The sequence below is a fragment of the Arabidopsis lyrata genome, assembly GCF_000004255.2.
Source record: "Arabidopsis lyrata subsp. lyrata unplaced genomic scaffold ARALYscaffold_1, whole genome shotgun sequence".
Taxonomy (NCBI): domain Eukaryota; kingdom Viridiplantae; phylum Streptophyta; class Magnoliopsida; order Brassicales; family Brassicaceae; genus Arabidopsis; species Arabidopsis lyrata.
In genome coordinates this window covers 25,765,427-25,780,961 of record NW_003302555.1, presented here as the reverse complement: position 1 = coordinate 25,780,961, position 15,535 = coordinate 25,765,427, and the positions used below count along the sequence as shown (strand labels likewise).

Below are 15,535 nucleotides of genomic sequence, written 5' to 3'. Positions count from 1 at the left end.
TAATTAAACGCACCTAATGTTAATAACATTGTGTATCAAAATCAAACTATCCTCGAAAAATCAATCGTATATGCTTAAATTGTTGGGAAATATCAATTTTAAAAACGAATTTTTAAGCCATTACATTCGATTAATCGGTTAGGTCTGTTTAAGGTTTCGAAATTTGAACCTCCGGTTTAAAATTTCGAACCGAACCGCTTTAAAACTCCTCGCCGTCGGATTAAATTATTTTCATCCTTAAGTACTACAGTCTTCTCGCCGGAGAAGACATGCTCCGGTCAATAACTTGTTCCTCATCCCTTGCTTCGACCTCTCTCTTCTTCCGCTTCTTTCGCCAGTCCCCTCGCTCTTACTTTTCGCCGTCATTGTCTTCGACCGCCGTCGGCCGCAACATTCGCCGGCTTTCTACTCCAGAAGCTGCTGGAAGTCGTTTCTTTCTACCCCGTGACTTTAAACTGCGCTCCGGTGCGAGTCGTGGTCTCAATGGACAGTTCTCTCGCTTATCCATTCGCGCCGTGGCTACACAATCCGCACCTTCTTCAATTCCCGGTGAGACTATCAAAATCTTTAGCTGGATTTGAATCTGTAGGAATTTCTAATGTTTCTACTTTCCGAGTAGTTGGATTCAAAGTGTTTCTCGTTGGTGACATTTGTGTTTAGTTGTTACTCTATTCCACAAACACTCTCTTATAGTAGAGAAATTTCCTGAGCTTTTGATCAAAAGGGACACTGTAGCTGCGTTGTTTCATGTAATAGGATAGATGTGAACCTTTTCTTCTCATACTTGATTTAAAGAGTGTCATTTGTACGCCATTCTGATGAGTGGTTTTGTCAAATGTAGGTCAAGATGAAGCTGAGAAGCTTGGATTTGAGAAAGTCTCTGAAGAGTTTATCTCAGAGTGTAAATCTAAGGCTGTTCTCTTCAGACACAAGAAAACCGGTTGCGAGGTGATGTCTGTTTCTAACGACGATGAGAACAAGGTGTTTGGCATTGTTTTCCGGACTCCTCCGTAAGTGTAGTACTACTACACATGAATCTGTCCTACTAGTTTATCTTTAGTATATGTGACTTGGAAATTTCGGTTTGATCTCGGTGATTTCTTAATGGTGTGTAAGAGATTTGTGGTAGATGAGGCTTCGTTCTTGGAAGTTTAACTAGTCCAAAAATGGTCAAATCGTTTATTAGTCACCTCAGGTCGCACTTGCGAGCTTAATTCTATAAAACGTTGTGAAACTCAGTTGGTTCCCTCCTCTTTGTTGGTACTCATGAGGTGTTCAGAGTGACGTGGTAAATATTATAGTCTAGTGAGGAAATTCTAGCTAATCAAGTTTAAAACTAGCCAATGTTGAATAGTTGTACACTTTCAGTTGGAATTGGCACCATGAGCTAGCTAAACTTGTAACTCTCGGTATTGTTAATTGCTTGTTGACAGTGGTTTTGATAATAGTTTGGTTCTTGATGCAGGAAAGATTCCACTGGCATTCCTCACATACTGGAACATAGCGTATTATGTGGGTCAAGAAAGTACCCGCTGAAGGAACCATTTGTCGAATTATTAAAGGGAAGTTTGCATACTTTCCTTAACGCATTCACATATCCTGATAGGACTTGCTACCCAGTTGCTTCCACAAATACAAAGGTAATACATAAATACTCTTTTCTTCCCCAAGCTCCTATCTTTCTTCTATGCTCACATATATTTAAGTTTGGTCTGATCACATTTCATCACTATCTATGCTAGGATTTCTACAACCTTGTCGATGTATACTTGGACGCTGTTTTCTTCCCCAAGTGTGTGGATGACGTTCACACTTTTCAGCAGGAGGGTTGGCACTATGAGCTTAACAATCTTTCAGAAGACATATCTTACAAAGGTTCTATTAGTTACATACCTTGCTTTTGATCTTTTCCGTTTGTTAAACCACTCTTTTATTAACCTGCTCTCCCTTTTTTTGTGTTAATGTTTCACATATCAGGCGTTGTTTTTAATGAGATGAAAGGTGTCTATTCACAACCTGATAATATACTAGGGCGGATTACTCAACAGGCAAGTTTTGATTGTTCCTTGATTTATTTGAACAATTTCCTCTAGCAATCTCTTTCTACGAGTGAATTTCTGTTCAGGTTTCGAGGGATGTGCAGTGTATGAATAATTTAGCTTTGTTATTTTTTTGATGTTTTATAGCTTACCAGATTAAATGTGTGGGCGTGTGTAAATATTTATCTTTGCATGTGCGCGCCTGCATTTAATATTTTGTTCGTTTCTTACACTGGTCATAACTTTGGTGAGCAGTCAGAGTAAATATGATTGAAGTTTCTCACTAAACATCATTTCAAGATCTGCTCCTGAATTCCTTGTTAGATAATCTGCTTTCATTATTCTTTGGTACAGTGGTTTTCATGGAATACATAAACTTGTTTTCTCTTCTGTTTTCTTTAATTAGGCCTTATGCCCGGAAAATACATACGGTGTTGACAGTGGAGGTGATCCAAAAGATATCCCTAATCTTACGTTTGAGGAATTTAAGGTTTGTTAAGTACTTCATGTCATTTAATTAAACGTGATAGATATTATACTGCAACAGAATGATAGGTATGACTCCTGATGCATGATATTTTATTCTTCATGTGGTGAAAATTTCAGGAGTTCCACCGTCAATATTATCACCCAAACAATGCCAGGATATGGTTCTATGGAGATGATGATCCAGGTCACCGCCTCTGCGTCTTGAGTGGTAAAGAGCCATATTTCTGTAGGGGATTCTCCTTTTCTCTCTTTATGTTCGCCATTATGTTACTATTTTACAGATCTTGTTTCTGTTTTACTAATTTGTGCAGAATACTTGAACATGTTTGATGCAAGTCCAGCTCGAGATACTTCAAAGGTTGAACCACAAAAACTATTCTCTAGGCCTCGCAGAATTGTTGAAAAATATCCTGCTGGTGAAGATGGCGACCTTAAGAAGAAACGTATGGTGTGCCTTAACTGGCTGCTCTCTGACAAGCCACTGGACTTGCAAACTCAACTCGCCCTTGGGTTTTTGGATCATCTAATGCTTGGGACTCCTGCTTCCCCATTGAGAAAAATCTTATTGGGAAGCGGTTTAGGAGAAGCTCTTGTTAATAGTGGGATGGAAGATGAACTTCTCCAGCCCCAATTCAGTATAGGTTTGAAAGGTGTTTCCGATGATAATGTCCAAAAGGTTGAAGAGTTGGTCATGAATACTCTGAGAAACTTGGCAGATGAGGGGTTTGACACTGATGCTGTTGAGGCATCCATGAATTCCATTGAGTTTTCTCTGAGAGAAAACAATACAGGATCGTTCCCTCGTGGGTTATCACTTATGCTTCAGTCAATTGTGAGTTTATCTGCCTTTTTCTTATGTTTGTCTTATCTATTATTTGTGTACCGTTTCTTATTTTAGTGTTGGATTTTTAGGCGAAATGGATATACGACATGGATCCTTTTGAGCCATTAAAGTATGAGGAGCCATTAAAGTCCCTCAAAGCTAGAATAGCTGAGAAAGGATCCAAGGCTGTCTTTTCCCCTCTGATAGAGGAGTTTATTTTGAACAACCCTCATTGTGTTACTATCGAGATGCAGGTATTTTCCTTTTCCGAGTTTCTCATTGCTTTCTAATGTTTCTACAATTCTTTGACAAAAACACGTTTTCTCAGCCTGATCCAGAGAAAGCTTCTCAAGAGGAAGCGGAGGAGAAAATTATTCTAGAAAAAGTTAAAGCAAGTATGACAGAAGAGGATCTTGCAGAACTAGCGCGTGCCACAGAGGAGTTGAAATTGAAGCAAGAGACTCCTGACCCTCCTGAAGCACTGAAATGCGTTCCAAGTTTAAACTTGAGTGACATTCCAAAAGAACCTATATATGTTCCCACTGAGGTGATCATTATATTAGCTCTCTGCTGTTGTTGGATTCCTTTCAATTTTTCAGCTTGATGCTGATATGGTGCTTTATAGGTTGGTGATATTAATGGCGTGAAGGTTTTGCGGCATGATCTCTTTACAAATGATATACTCTACACTGAAGTAGTCTTTGATATGGGCTCACTAAAACATGAGCTTCTTCAACTGATACCTCTCTTCTGGTAACTTGTTGACTTCTACATCTGATGATTTAACCTTAGGCTTTATATTTCGCTTTTGGGTATTCACCTAATTTTTTCAAAAATGCAAATGGTGAAAATATTTAATGAAAAAGATTGCTACAAAATAATTCCAAGCATTCTCTGTTCTCCTGATTGATAACCAAATCACAATTTCGGATGTCTGACGCAGTTTTAAGCATTTAGAATTACATATTGCTTGGTTTTTGTCCAAGAGAGTCTCTATGTCTATTTTACTATTCTTGACTTTTACTTTAGTGCTCTCAACAACGCTCAGTTGAAATTCTATGTCAAAAGGCAGCTTTCAAGCCTTCTGCTACAGTGTCATGGTCTGTTATACTATTTCTTGGTTGCATTTTAGTGATAGCAGTATCAAGGTCAATTTTTAGTAACATACTCTCCTACTAACATTTGCTTCAAATTTCAGTGTCAATGTTCTTAGTAGCTTCATTGCACTTTTGTCTTGTCTCACCCTAGAAATTGGCATGCTATGTTCTTAATCTTCCGTTAGTTTGCACTGGCATGCTATGTTCTTAATCATCCGTAAGTTTGACCGACGATTTTTTCCAGTTGTGGTTTATTACAGAGTATATCCTTTTCGTAATCATTTGCGTCAGTATAAGCCAGTGGATACCCTATGCTATATTCGTTTTAACTCCTATATAATTTCTGTTTTGACAGTCAATCATTACTAGAGATGGGTACGCAAGATTTGACTTTTGTACAACTTAATCAGTTAATTGGAAGAAAGACCGGAGGGATATTAGTGTATCCCCTTACATCCTCTGTGTATGGTAGGGATGATCCATGTAGCAAAATTATTGTGCGTGGAAAATCCATGGTTGGACGCGCTGAAGACCTTTTCAACCTGGTAATTTGCTTCAACTTATCACATTTAGCTGGAGATAACGTACGTTGGGATAGTTAATGTAGAGTTTTCTAGCTGATCAGGTGCCGTCTTGGTTCTCAAGATGTAGAGTGCAAGTCTAAACTTTTTTCCACATGTCCTCTAACTATAGCCTTGTAGATACCTCTTCTGTCCATCGCTTTATCAGAAAGCAAAACCTGTTTCTTTTATTTGTGTCTGCGTCTATGAAGTATCTCTTCTGTCTCCTGATTTCTTCCTCTTAAAGCAGAAATGCTCACTTTTCATCTCTCCATGTGCTCATCTCATTTGCTGAGCAGTGTCTTATACTATTTCTGTGTGTTCAAGGTAGAGTACAGAGGTACACTAGAGACTAGACAATCATTCGCTACTAGAAAACTGATTCTGTTAATTTTAGAGCTGAATTTTAGCATGAGCATATTCAGAAAATAATCCTAACTTTCGAGTTTAAAGTAAAAAAAAATGGAGACATAGAAATTAGCTTTAGTTTGATAGAACAACCATGCGATTCTTGAAAATCTAGTTAATTTCCAATAGAAGTTGTAGTTTGGTACTTATGTTTCATTCACTTTTGCCTTGCTGCAGATGAACTGTGTGCTGCAAGAGGTTCGATTTACAGATAAACAACGGTTTAAACAATTCGTCTCTCAGAGTAGAGCACGAATGGAGGTATGCAGTTCCTTCTTCCTTTTGCATTCTAAATAGAACACGGTGGTAGTAATATAACACCAACTCGTGTTCATTTTAGAACCGATTGAGGGGAAGTGGTCAAGGAATTGCTGCTGCGAGGATGGATGCAATGTTGAACGTTGCTGGATGGATGTCTGAACAGATGGGTGGTCTCAGGTTGGAACTTGATAACTCTTTCTTACATTTTTAGTTTTTACCATTTGGTTTGACCTCTTAATTTGATTGAAACCTAGCTGTGGGAGAAGAAACTTTATTCATATTTTACTTTGATCTGATACTTGTATAGCCTAATAGAGTTTTGCTTTGATCTTTGTTGTAGTTACCTTGAATTTCTACACACCCTTGAACAGAAGGTGGATCAAGACTGGGAAGGAATTTCATCCTCACTTGAGGAAATCAGAAGATCTTTCCTTTCCAGGAATTGTTGCATAGTTAATATGACTGCTGATGGGAAGTCCCTCACAAACACGGAAAAATATGTTGGAAAATTTCTTGATTTACTCCCTGAAAATCCATCTGGTGGACTCGTCACTTGGGATGCACGACTTCCTTTGAGAAATGAAGGTATAGTGATACCAACCCAGGTAAAGAAATGAAAATCCTTCTGTATATTTTGGGTCCTTTGGTGTGTATTTCTCTTTACATGTCTTCTAATTACTCCACAATTCTATTCTTGCCTTCTTGACAGGTGAACTATGTGGGAAAAGCGGGAAATATATACAGCAGTGGCTACGAGCTTGATGGAAGTTCATATGTTATATCAAAGCATATTAGTAACACATGGTTATGGGATCGTGTCCGTGTAAGTGGTGGTGCATATGGAGGTTTCTGTGATTTTGATTCACATTCGGGTAAACTGCTTTTCTTTTCTATTTTGATTTTGATCGGAGAGAGTCTTTGCCACGTTACAAGTTCTCCTTCAGACCTGACCTTTGGATTTTCTCTTTTGCAGGAGTATTTTCGTTCTTATCTTACCGTGACCCCAACCTATTAAAGACTCTGGACATATATGATGGAACTGGGGATTTCTTACGTGGCCTCGATGTCGATGAAGACACCCTTACTAAAGCAATTATTGGGACAATTGGCGATGTTGATTCATACCAACTCCCTGATGCCAAAGGTTATAGCAGGTATGATGTTTATTTCTGGGTTCTTCTCTGGTCTTTGATGGCTTTTCTTTCTAGAAATGTAATGGATTCTGAATCTAATTTCCCATTTCTATCCACAGTTTGTTGAGACATTTACTTAATGTAACCGATGAAGAGAGGCAAATAAGACGTGAAGAGATACTATCAACAAGGTTAACAGCATTCTCTCATTTTTGCTTTAGCGTATATATATAAATTTATACATCTTTTGCACTTTCGACATCACGATATGCCGCGGAATATCCTGTGGGGATTTATGAAATCCTTGGGGACAATGTTTTGATCTGAGTTTTTTACTGTTAGGACTTAGAAGTTTTAACGACTTATCTGAATATTACCAAATAGCCAGTTCCGATTCTTCAGCATAGTTATTGTCAAAGATATTAGAAAAGTAACTTCCATTTTATCCTTTTTCAGTTTGAAGGACTTCAAGGAATTCGCAGAGGCAATAGACTCAGTTAGAGATAAAGGCGTTGCAGTGGCAGTGGCATCACAAGAAGACATTGATGCAGCAAACAAAGAACGCTCAAACTTTTTCGAGGTGAAGAAAGGTCTCTGAGTCTGAGACCCTCTTATAAAGTAGCTTGTCACAATGAGGAATGACTCTTCTTAGTTTCACGGTACGACGCATCAAATCTCTAAGCTCATACTTTTTTGTGTTTAACTTCACTGTGCTTACATATATGTCAACATCTTGATTTATCACAGTTGAAATGAAGCATTTTTACCTCAAAACACAGGCTTTAGCAGTTTAGCTACTGTTTCATTTGAGTTGTTACTTTTTATAACAATTATTCTTTCGGTTTTAGCTTTTGCTCATTAAGAACTAAGAATCCTAGTTCTATTTATATTCCATGTTCGTAACAAGACAAGCTCTTGAGGATCTTCTTGTACCTTAAGGTTTTAAAACCAGTCTTGTTTGATTTACATTTGGTTGGAAATGATGAGTCAGATAGACATTAGATTCATCATTGGCTGGAATCGGATCTAACAGTGCATATTCTTGTTAAAACAAATGGGTCTCAATCATATAGAAAAAAAAGGATGCATCTATTATTCATCATGTGTCCCGATCTTGTTATTGTCATGCTTTCTAATGTGATTCGTGCTTCATTTGTTTTGTTTTTGAGGTCTAAACATTTCCAAGTGAAATTGAAACTTTTACCCTTTTAGGACATTGGTATCAAGAATCTCTAGGTTACCTTTTTAAGTGAATTAGTTTTTAAAGTTACTTTTTTATTAACATCGATTCACAAAGATACTTTTGTAAATTAGTCCATAAACAAAGATACTTGTATTGATGAATCTTTTTCGTCTCATCCTTTTACCATTATCCCTGAAATCCTGATTACATCATTATTCTGGGTTAATTAGTCTATAAATAGACTTGTATTGGTTCTGATCAGAAACATGGTGAAATAGCAACATCATGAATGAGTCTTTTTTTTTTCTTCCAATTTTAAAATTATTGAAGAAGAAGAAGAATCGGAGTATCGGACGACTGAAGCCTAGATTCTATTTTCATATTTTTGATATTGTACATGTGTAAATTATAAACGGCAAAAAAAGAAGAGAAAAAAACATCCTAAGTAAATTGCTTGTTAATTAGCACAATTATTATGTAACGTTCAATTATTGCTCATTATTTCACTGCCAAAAATAACGAAAATGGTCCCATTTTATTAGAAGGAAATAAACATGTTGTATGTGTAAAATTCTAAACCCATTTTTGGACATGTACAGATTCCGTGTAAGAAGAACTGGATTCTAAGATGGTTTTTTGTCATTTAATAAGTACTACTACTGTTTAATAGATTGTATTTGTAGTTCTGTCTCCATGTGGTGCTCGTAAGAAAGTGAATACTTTAGGGTCACCTGACTGCTAAAGTTACCAGAACTAACTGGGATTTAGACTCTAATCTATGAATCTAGTTATCCTTAAGTATATCGATGATTTTACAATAATGGTTGCTACTTTGATGTTGTAAAGACCATATTTTCTTGCTTTGTTTTTTTTGGTCTTATATTAATTTAGAGCTTTTGAGTAAAAAACTTAGGAGAAAAAGCAAAGTAATAACTCCTTTTTCTATAAGAAACCAGCAACATAAGAAATCAATAAATTTAACAAATACTTTAGTTTATGGTTAAAAATCTTAATTTTCTTTGTTATCAAATCTAGAATTATAATAATTAATAGAAATGTTTTTTTTTTCTCACTTATAGTAATGTATATACGTGTAAGAAAATGTTACTTTTGATGAAAAAAAGAATTCTGTGGTCGAAGTAAATTAGTAATTACCCAAAAGTATCGAGTAATTGTTTTTGGAATTAACCAGAGTGAAAAAATGTTGTTACAGAAACGACGGCGTTTTTTCGTTGCTTTAAAAGGAAGCCAAAAACGGCAAAAAAGACGCGCCGTTTAGAATCCCGACGGCGTCTACGCTCCGTAACGACGCCGTTACCTGCTTCCCCGTGAACGGGACTAATAAGTAAAAGGACCCCACTCAAAACCGGCACACAAACGGGCCATCCGCTATAGGCAAGGCCCAATAATAAAATCTCAACCGTTGAATTAATCAACGGCTCTAGATCCTCCATCTTCCTCCCCCAAATACCCAAAACCCTTGCTCTGTTTTTTAATTAACCAGAAAAACCCCAACTTTTTCACAAACTCTCTCCAGAGATCAAACAACGAGCTTGAGAAAGATGAGCGAAACAAAATCCAAGAGAGATTCTGATTACGAAGGATCAAACATCAAGAGGATGAGACTCGATGATGATGATGGTGTTTTACGCTCACCGACGAGAACTCTTTCTTCTTCTTCCTCTTCTTCTCTGGCTTACTCGGTTTCAGATTCCGGAGGTTTTTGCTCCGTCGCGTTGTCTGAAGAAGAATACGATCATCGAAGCTCAAGCATCATCAGCTCTGGTTGTTCTAGCAGCGAAACTAACGAAATCGCTACTCGTCTTCCATTTTCAGATCTGGAGGTGAAATTTCGAAACTCGAGACTACAAATTTTGAATTTTCTCTGTCCAATTTTTTCGTCTGGTTCACAATAAATGCTCTGTGAGAAAGATCTGATTACGTTTTTTTTTCCTTGCTTTAACGAACAATTAATTTGTGATATTAATTGATTGTTTCCGTTTTCAGGCTCATGAAATCTCCGAAACCGAAATCTCAACGTTAATCACCAACAACAATTTCAGGTTAAATACTAAAAAAAACGTTTCAAAGATTTTTCAATTTCTTCATCGTTTCGTCTATAAATTCATAATTTCTGGGGATTTCACAGCAAACAGGGAAGTCCATTAAGCGAGAATCTGGGAGAAAGAGCTGAAATGGACTCGGCGACGACGGAGAGGAGAGATCAGAGAAAGACGGAGAAGAAGATGGAAAAATCACCGACACAGGCGGAGCTGGATGACTTTTTCTCGGCGGCGGAGAGATTCGAGCAGAAACGATTCACAGAAAAGTGAGTTTATTTTATATTTATGAATGAATGCGCAGGATATCAAGAGTATTAGACCCACACACACACGCGCATGATAGCAAAAAATCCTTAACTTGGAGCTATTTAAAACGTGTATAGGTACAACTACGACATCGTCAATGATACGCCGCTTGAAGGTCGGTACCAGTGGGTTAGTCTCAAACCTTAGAAAGAAGAAGAAGAAGAAGAGACAATGCTAAAGTTACACGTCGTGGTACTGTGAATTTTGTCACAGACGGAAGGATTTTTAGAGACGTTATAATGTACAGTTTTATCTAATTTTAGTTTCCTCTTTATCAATTTCTTAGCTTCTTCTGTTCTTCAAAATTTTAGTAATTTTTACGGATTGTTAATTAGAAGTTCTAACCTTGAGTTTCATTCTCTTTCTCTCGGTGACATTGTTGAATTTTTCAACAAAAGAGTGGGGTTTACAATTAAAAATCGGAATTATTGTGTCAGTAAAGTTTCACTCTTTTTTGTCAGTTTTGTTGTAGTGAATTGGTGTCGTTGTGCACATTATTAGTATTTCATGAAATTGGGACCTTATATATTTATGAATTTGGAAAGCTATTTATTGTTTTGATTCTTACTTTCGTTGTTTATAGAAATTGTTTTTTTTTTTCTCATTTTTTTTTGTTGTTGTTGTTGTTGTTTGTACTTTTACTATAGGAAAACAAAAAATTAGAACACAAATTAAGAAAATGGGTAAAACTGGAAAGGTATAACGGTATATATATCATACAGTTGGTAATGTACTTTCTCTATAGAGTTAGAATGAATATTCCTATAATTTCCTTGAAATTATTATTTTATCAAAAAAAAATTTTGAATGCTTCCGATGAGTCCACTACGATGGTACACCTTTTTTTTTAGCTCTGATATTTATAAATCAGTTTTACGGCGAAAATGTTAAAATTAACAAAAAAAAAAAAGGAAGAGAGAGAGAGAGAAGGGAATAGAGGGAGTGGTAAAAAGAGGATCTCATCATTACCTGATTCCGTTGGGATTATATTCCCTTTTTTATATTTAATTTCTTTGCAGCAGACAAAGGCGCGTGGCTCCACGTGCTTTCTGTTATTTTAGTTTCTCCCATTTATTCCTTTTTTCCTTTGCTTATTTATGTACTTTTTTGCGAACTGACTGTTTAAGAACACGAATTTAAATTTCAAAAGGCTGAAGAAAATTAAAATAATGAGATTAAGGAAAAAAAAGAGCCTAATATGAACGTCATAATTAGGCAATCTCTTCCAACAAGCCACGTGATGAGGAAGGGTATTTTTGTCAATCTACTCACAATATAGTGTGAAATATGTTGTGACTTGGTGACCAGGCAAATGTAAATTTTGCTTTCTATTCCAACTGTTCTTATCGTGCCAGGTCAAAATTCTAAAAAAAAAAAAAAAAAAAAAAGGAGAGTGATAAATTTTTCTTTTTTTTTCCAGTTCTACTTTTTTTTTCCTATAAAAAGTCGCTAATATTATCTCTGTGGTCGGCGAAACTAATGGATGTAGAGCAAAAGAATGGGTAAAAGATGACTGAGTCTTTAGTTATGTGAAAATACAGGTTTTTTTTTTTTTTGTTGTTATTGAAGGGAGCTTCTTTATTTTGTACGTTTAGAACAAATGGATATATAAATTTTTTTTTTTTTTTTTTTGGATATATAAATTTATATTGTGCTTAATCTAGATTTCATCGGGTGGTATGGTATTTGTTTGTTTTGTTTTGAGTAAAATTTAAGAAAATGTACACGAAGTTCATTAGTTTGAAATTCCAAATGGGTGAAAACAATTACTAGCAATAAATATGAGAAGTAAATGTGGGTTAAAAATAAAACTTGGGCAAGGGGGTTATTACAATTACAAGACTGCATGCACATCACATGGCTTGGATCTTGTGAAACTTTTTTTACCCTAACATCAGATCCAATGCCTACCTATAGGCTAATAGAATGTTGAACCTTTCCACTCACACAAGTTACCCCTACCCCACACGTGTGCCTGTTTATTACTAATTGAGTATATTGGCAATGTTGTAAATCATGTTGAGTTAGTATTTTTTCTCTTCACATAACATAGAATTTATATGTGTTTTAAAATTAATAGCATGTTTATGACCAAAAAGTAATTTGAAGAACTTAGGCAATAAAACATAAATTAATGTTTACTTTTTCATTGACTTTATTTTATTGCCTATATCTAAAAAGACCGATCGCAGATGAGATAAGAGAACCCAATAAAAAGGAGAATAACTGTATTGGGTTTATAGTGTTTAATGGGCTTTATAGTAATGAGCTTTAAAAATTCAGTAATATATATTGGGGCATAATTTTGTAACTCAAGAAGATGTCTCATAAACAAAATTCGATGGCGGTCCACAGCGAAAACAGAGACGGTGGCTCCGCCTCCGTAAGAGTCCTCAACAACCGCTCCGAAGATTTAGACACAATAAGCTCTTTGCCTGATGTGATCCTCCAACAAATTCTCTCCTTAATCCCGACCAAATACGCCATAAGAACTTCCATCTTGTCCAAACGATGGAGGCATGTTTGGTCCGAAACACCTTCTCTCTGCTTCGATGATTGCTATAAAGTAGATGCTGATTCTATAGACAAAACCCTAGCTCACTACATGTCTCGCAAGATTATGAATTTTCAGCTCTGTACCACCTACGGAGTCAATCTTCCTTACAATGAATGGATCAAGTTCGCCATGTCCCGAAACGTCGAGAATCTGTTTCTGGATTTCGGTTACCTTAAGTATGAATTTCCTGATTCCTTGTACATCAACTCCTCTGTCAAGCAACTCAGCATTGAGACAAAATATTCTGAATTGATTCCCAGATGCTCTGTTTCTTGGAAATCTCTCAAGAAGCTTTCTTTGCGTTGTTGCAAATTCTCTGATGAATCCAATGCTAATATTATTTCTGGTTGTCCGATTCTCGAAAGCTTAAAACTGGAATTTTGTGATGAACTGAGGGTTCTTGATCTCACCAAATCACCGAGTCTGAAAATATTAGAAATCGTTCGTACCACTTGTGTTGCAGGGACAACGCACATTATGTCACCGCATATCCATTGTCTCACATTGAAAAACTCTCAGTTATCAAGTGCTTTTGTTGATGTCTCGTCCTTAAACGAAGCCAAACTAGACATTCGCTTTTGCGCACTTGACAACCTGAATGCTGATTTTCTTCAAGACATGGTGCTTAAGATACTTGACAAGTTACAGAACGTAGACAAGCTTACTTTTGGGGAAAACTTTCTTAAGGTATGTTTTCAAGTGTCATTTTTCTTTTTGATATTTGTTTTTTTTTGGTTTTAACTAAATGTCTGTGCTTTTTGTTAGATTTTATCACTTTCCGAGGTCCGCGGTGTTCCTTTTCCGATGTTCAAGGCTAAAGCTTTGACTCTTGAGACAATGATCTCTCAATATGTTACTCCTGGTATATTAAGGTTGCTACAAAACTCACCTGAGTTAAAGAAGCTAACCCTACACACAATGGATTGTGAAGCGGACACCATACCTGTATGTATATTTCTTTCACTATTTTGCCGATCTTGAATAAGCTAGAACCATGTCCTTTCACTTTGAGTTTGTAGCAGTAATCTGATATTGACAATCTGTTTTTTGCATTAATGAAAATATGTTCTGTTGTACAGGATAAAGATGTTCGCAAGTACTTGCGCGGCTTGAATCTGGATCATCGCTGGATATTTGGGAATATTTTTCATTGGAATGTAGAGTCAAAGCATGTGGCTTCGTTCATGGAACTTATGCTTAAAAGGACAAAGACATTAGAGAAGATGGTCGTTAGGTTGGAAAGTTATCTTGATGGAAGAGGTTTTGAAGAATTGCTTGAGATGGTTCCAATGCTTTCTCGAAACAACAACGTCTCCATTGTGCTTAGCTCAACCAATCCGAGACATAGTGTTTAGTCTTTAGTTTTCTCATCTTATTTTTATATATACACAGCCCCGTCTCTGACCCATGGCAGAGTGGGCATTTTCCAAGGGCCCAAAATTTTAAGAGTCTTTTATTATATAATTTTGTTGTATGATTTGAAAAAAAAAACAAATTAATTAAATAAAGAGATAATTAGGTGTAAAATAGAATTCTAAGCCCAAATTAAATTTCTCGCTAATCGTTTAAAGGCCCAAACAACATATATATTTTGCCACCAAACTCTCCGACTTTACCCCCACGCGCCTTCGGAAATGAGTCTTCATTTATGTCAGACGAATTAATACTGCGTAAATTCCCAGTCGAATAGCGTGTTATTTTCAAACATTGCATTATGTTTTTGTTACTTTATTATTTTTGAGACGGGACGTTTGGGTGTCCATCTGTCCAACCCTTCGATATCCCGCCTTCTCGCACCCTAACCCTATTTCTACTGTCATCTGTCTGGGCAATACTATTCATTGCACCGATAAACCTTCTTCTTTATTCTCAACTCTTCTTTTTCTAAATCCTCTGTAGCTCTCAATTTCGCACATCAGTTGAAATAGTTTTAGTCGGATTCTTTGCTTTAATCGGAAGTCCTCGCATCCGTCCTCAGTCTCGTCCGGTCGGTGGTAGATCAGAATTGCTTTTCTTTACCGAAATTGTTTCTAAATTTTTTGTTTTCGACTCGCCCTCTTTCTTTCGGTTTTCTCTTGTTAATTATTGTCACTAAATTTTCCGTTCTCGCATGCATATCTCTTTGGGTTTTGGTTTTGGTTTTGGGTTTCTCTTCCAGATCTACATTTATTATTAGACATCCTTTTTTCAATTCGCACTCTACAAAACAATTTACGGCTGGATCTTTTTGATATAGATTTGTTTCCATTTTCAAACATATATCTAACCCTATCTTTTTTGCTTGTCAGATATGGAAAACCGTGGCCTACCATCTCGTATATTCGCTGATTTGGAAGAACCTGCTGGTGATAGGGTCAATCAGTATTTCAAGCTTAATACCATTCGGGTTGTTCTGAGGGCTCTTCAGCCTGAAGAACTTGACCAAATCCGTCCGTTTTTTGGGAAACTGCTTGAGATGTACGCTAAACCCGTCTTTTCTGGCAAACTGACTCATTTTCTGCTTACGCGGTAGTTGGATGTGGTCAAGCGGCACGAGATCTGGGTTGTTTTCGCTGGGAAACCGTTTAGGTTTTCCCTGTGGGAGTTTGGAATTGTAACCGGTCTAAACTGTAGGCC

The 15,535-nt window shown here is 36.6% G+C and overlaps 3 protein-coding genes across 5 annotated transcripts; all 3 read left to right on the top strand.

Annotated features, from left to right (window-relative positions):
* Positions 1 to 114: 114 nt before the first annotated feature.
* Positions 115 to 7,820, top strand: LOC9327588 (presequence protease 2, chloroplastic/mitochondrial). Of its 3 annotated transcripts, none has more exons than XM_002894157.2 (19): positions 123 to 549; positions 842 to 1,010; positions 1,466 to 1,640; positions 1,743 to 1,875; positions 1,978 to 2,048; positions 2,446 to 2,529; positions 2,646 to 2,736; positions 2,840 to 3,360; positions 3,441 to 3,605; positions 3,680 to 3,898; positions 3,977 to 4,104; positions 4,804 to 4,993; positions 5,594 to 5,677; positions 5,757 to 5,854; positions 6,018 to 6,282; positions 6,387 to 6,549; positions 6,651 to 6,831; positions 6,930 to 7,001; positions 7,267 to 7,820. In XM_002894157.2, the coding sequence occupies exons 1-19, from the start codon at positions 270 to 272 to the stop codon at positions 7,406 to 7,408; spliced, it is 3,231 nt and encodes a 1,076-aa protein (XP_002894203.1). In that variant the 5' UTR covers positions 123 to 269; the 3' UTR covers positions 7,409 to 7,820. The 3 variants fall into 3 exon arrangements, with proteins under 3 accessions (XP_020866693.1, XP_002894203.1, XP_020866692.1); XM_021011033.1 differs by having other exon boundaries at positions 270 to 549; positions 842 to 981; positions 7,267 to 7,804; XM_021011034.1 differs by lacking the exons at positions 6,651 to 6,831; positions 6,930 to 7,001; positions 7,267 to 7,820 and having other exon boundaries at positions 115 to 549; positions 6,018 to 6,262; positions 6,387 to 6,527.
* A 1,366-nt stretch (positions 7,821 to 9,186) lies between these two features.
* On the top strand, positions 9,187 to 10,890 carry LOC9330263 (cyclin-dependent kinase inhibitor 7). Its single transcript, XM_002894156.2, has 4 exons — positions 9,187 to 9,837; positions 10,001 to 10,056; positions 10,143 to 10,322; positions 10,440 to 10,890. Exons 1-4 carry the CDS (start codon positions 9,556 to 9,558, stop codon positions 10,507 to 10,509), a joined length of 588 nt encoding a protein of 195 aa, XP_002894202.1. The 5' UTR covers positions 9,187 to 9,555; the 3' UTR covers positions 10,510 to 10,890.
* A 1,758-nt stretch (positions 10,891 to 12,648) lies between these two features.
* LOC9330262 (putative F-box protein At1g49610) lies at positions 12,649 to 14,410 on the top strand. Its single transcript, XM_021011053.1, has 3 exons — positions 12,649 to 13,606; positions 13,685 to 13,864; positions 13,999 to 14,410. Exons 1-3 carry the CDS (start codon positions 12,683 to 12,685, stop codon positions 14,272 to 14,274), a joined length of 1,380 nt encoding a protein of 459 aa, XP_020866712.1. The 5' UTR covers positions 12,649 to 12,682; the 3' UTR covers positions 14,275 to 14,410.
* The last annotated feature ends 1,125 nt before the right edge of the window (positions 14,411 to 15,535 follow it).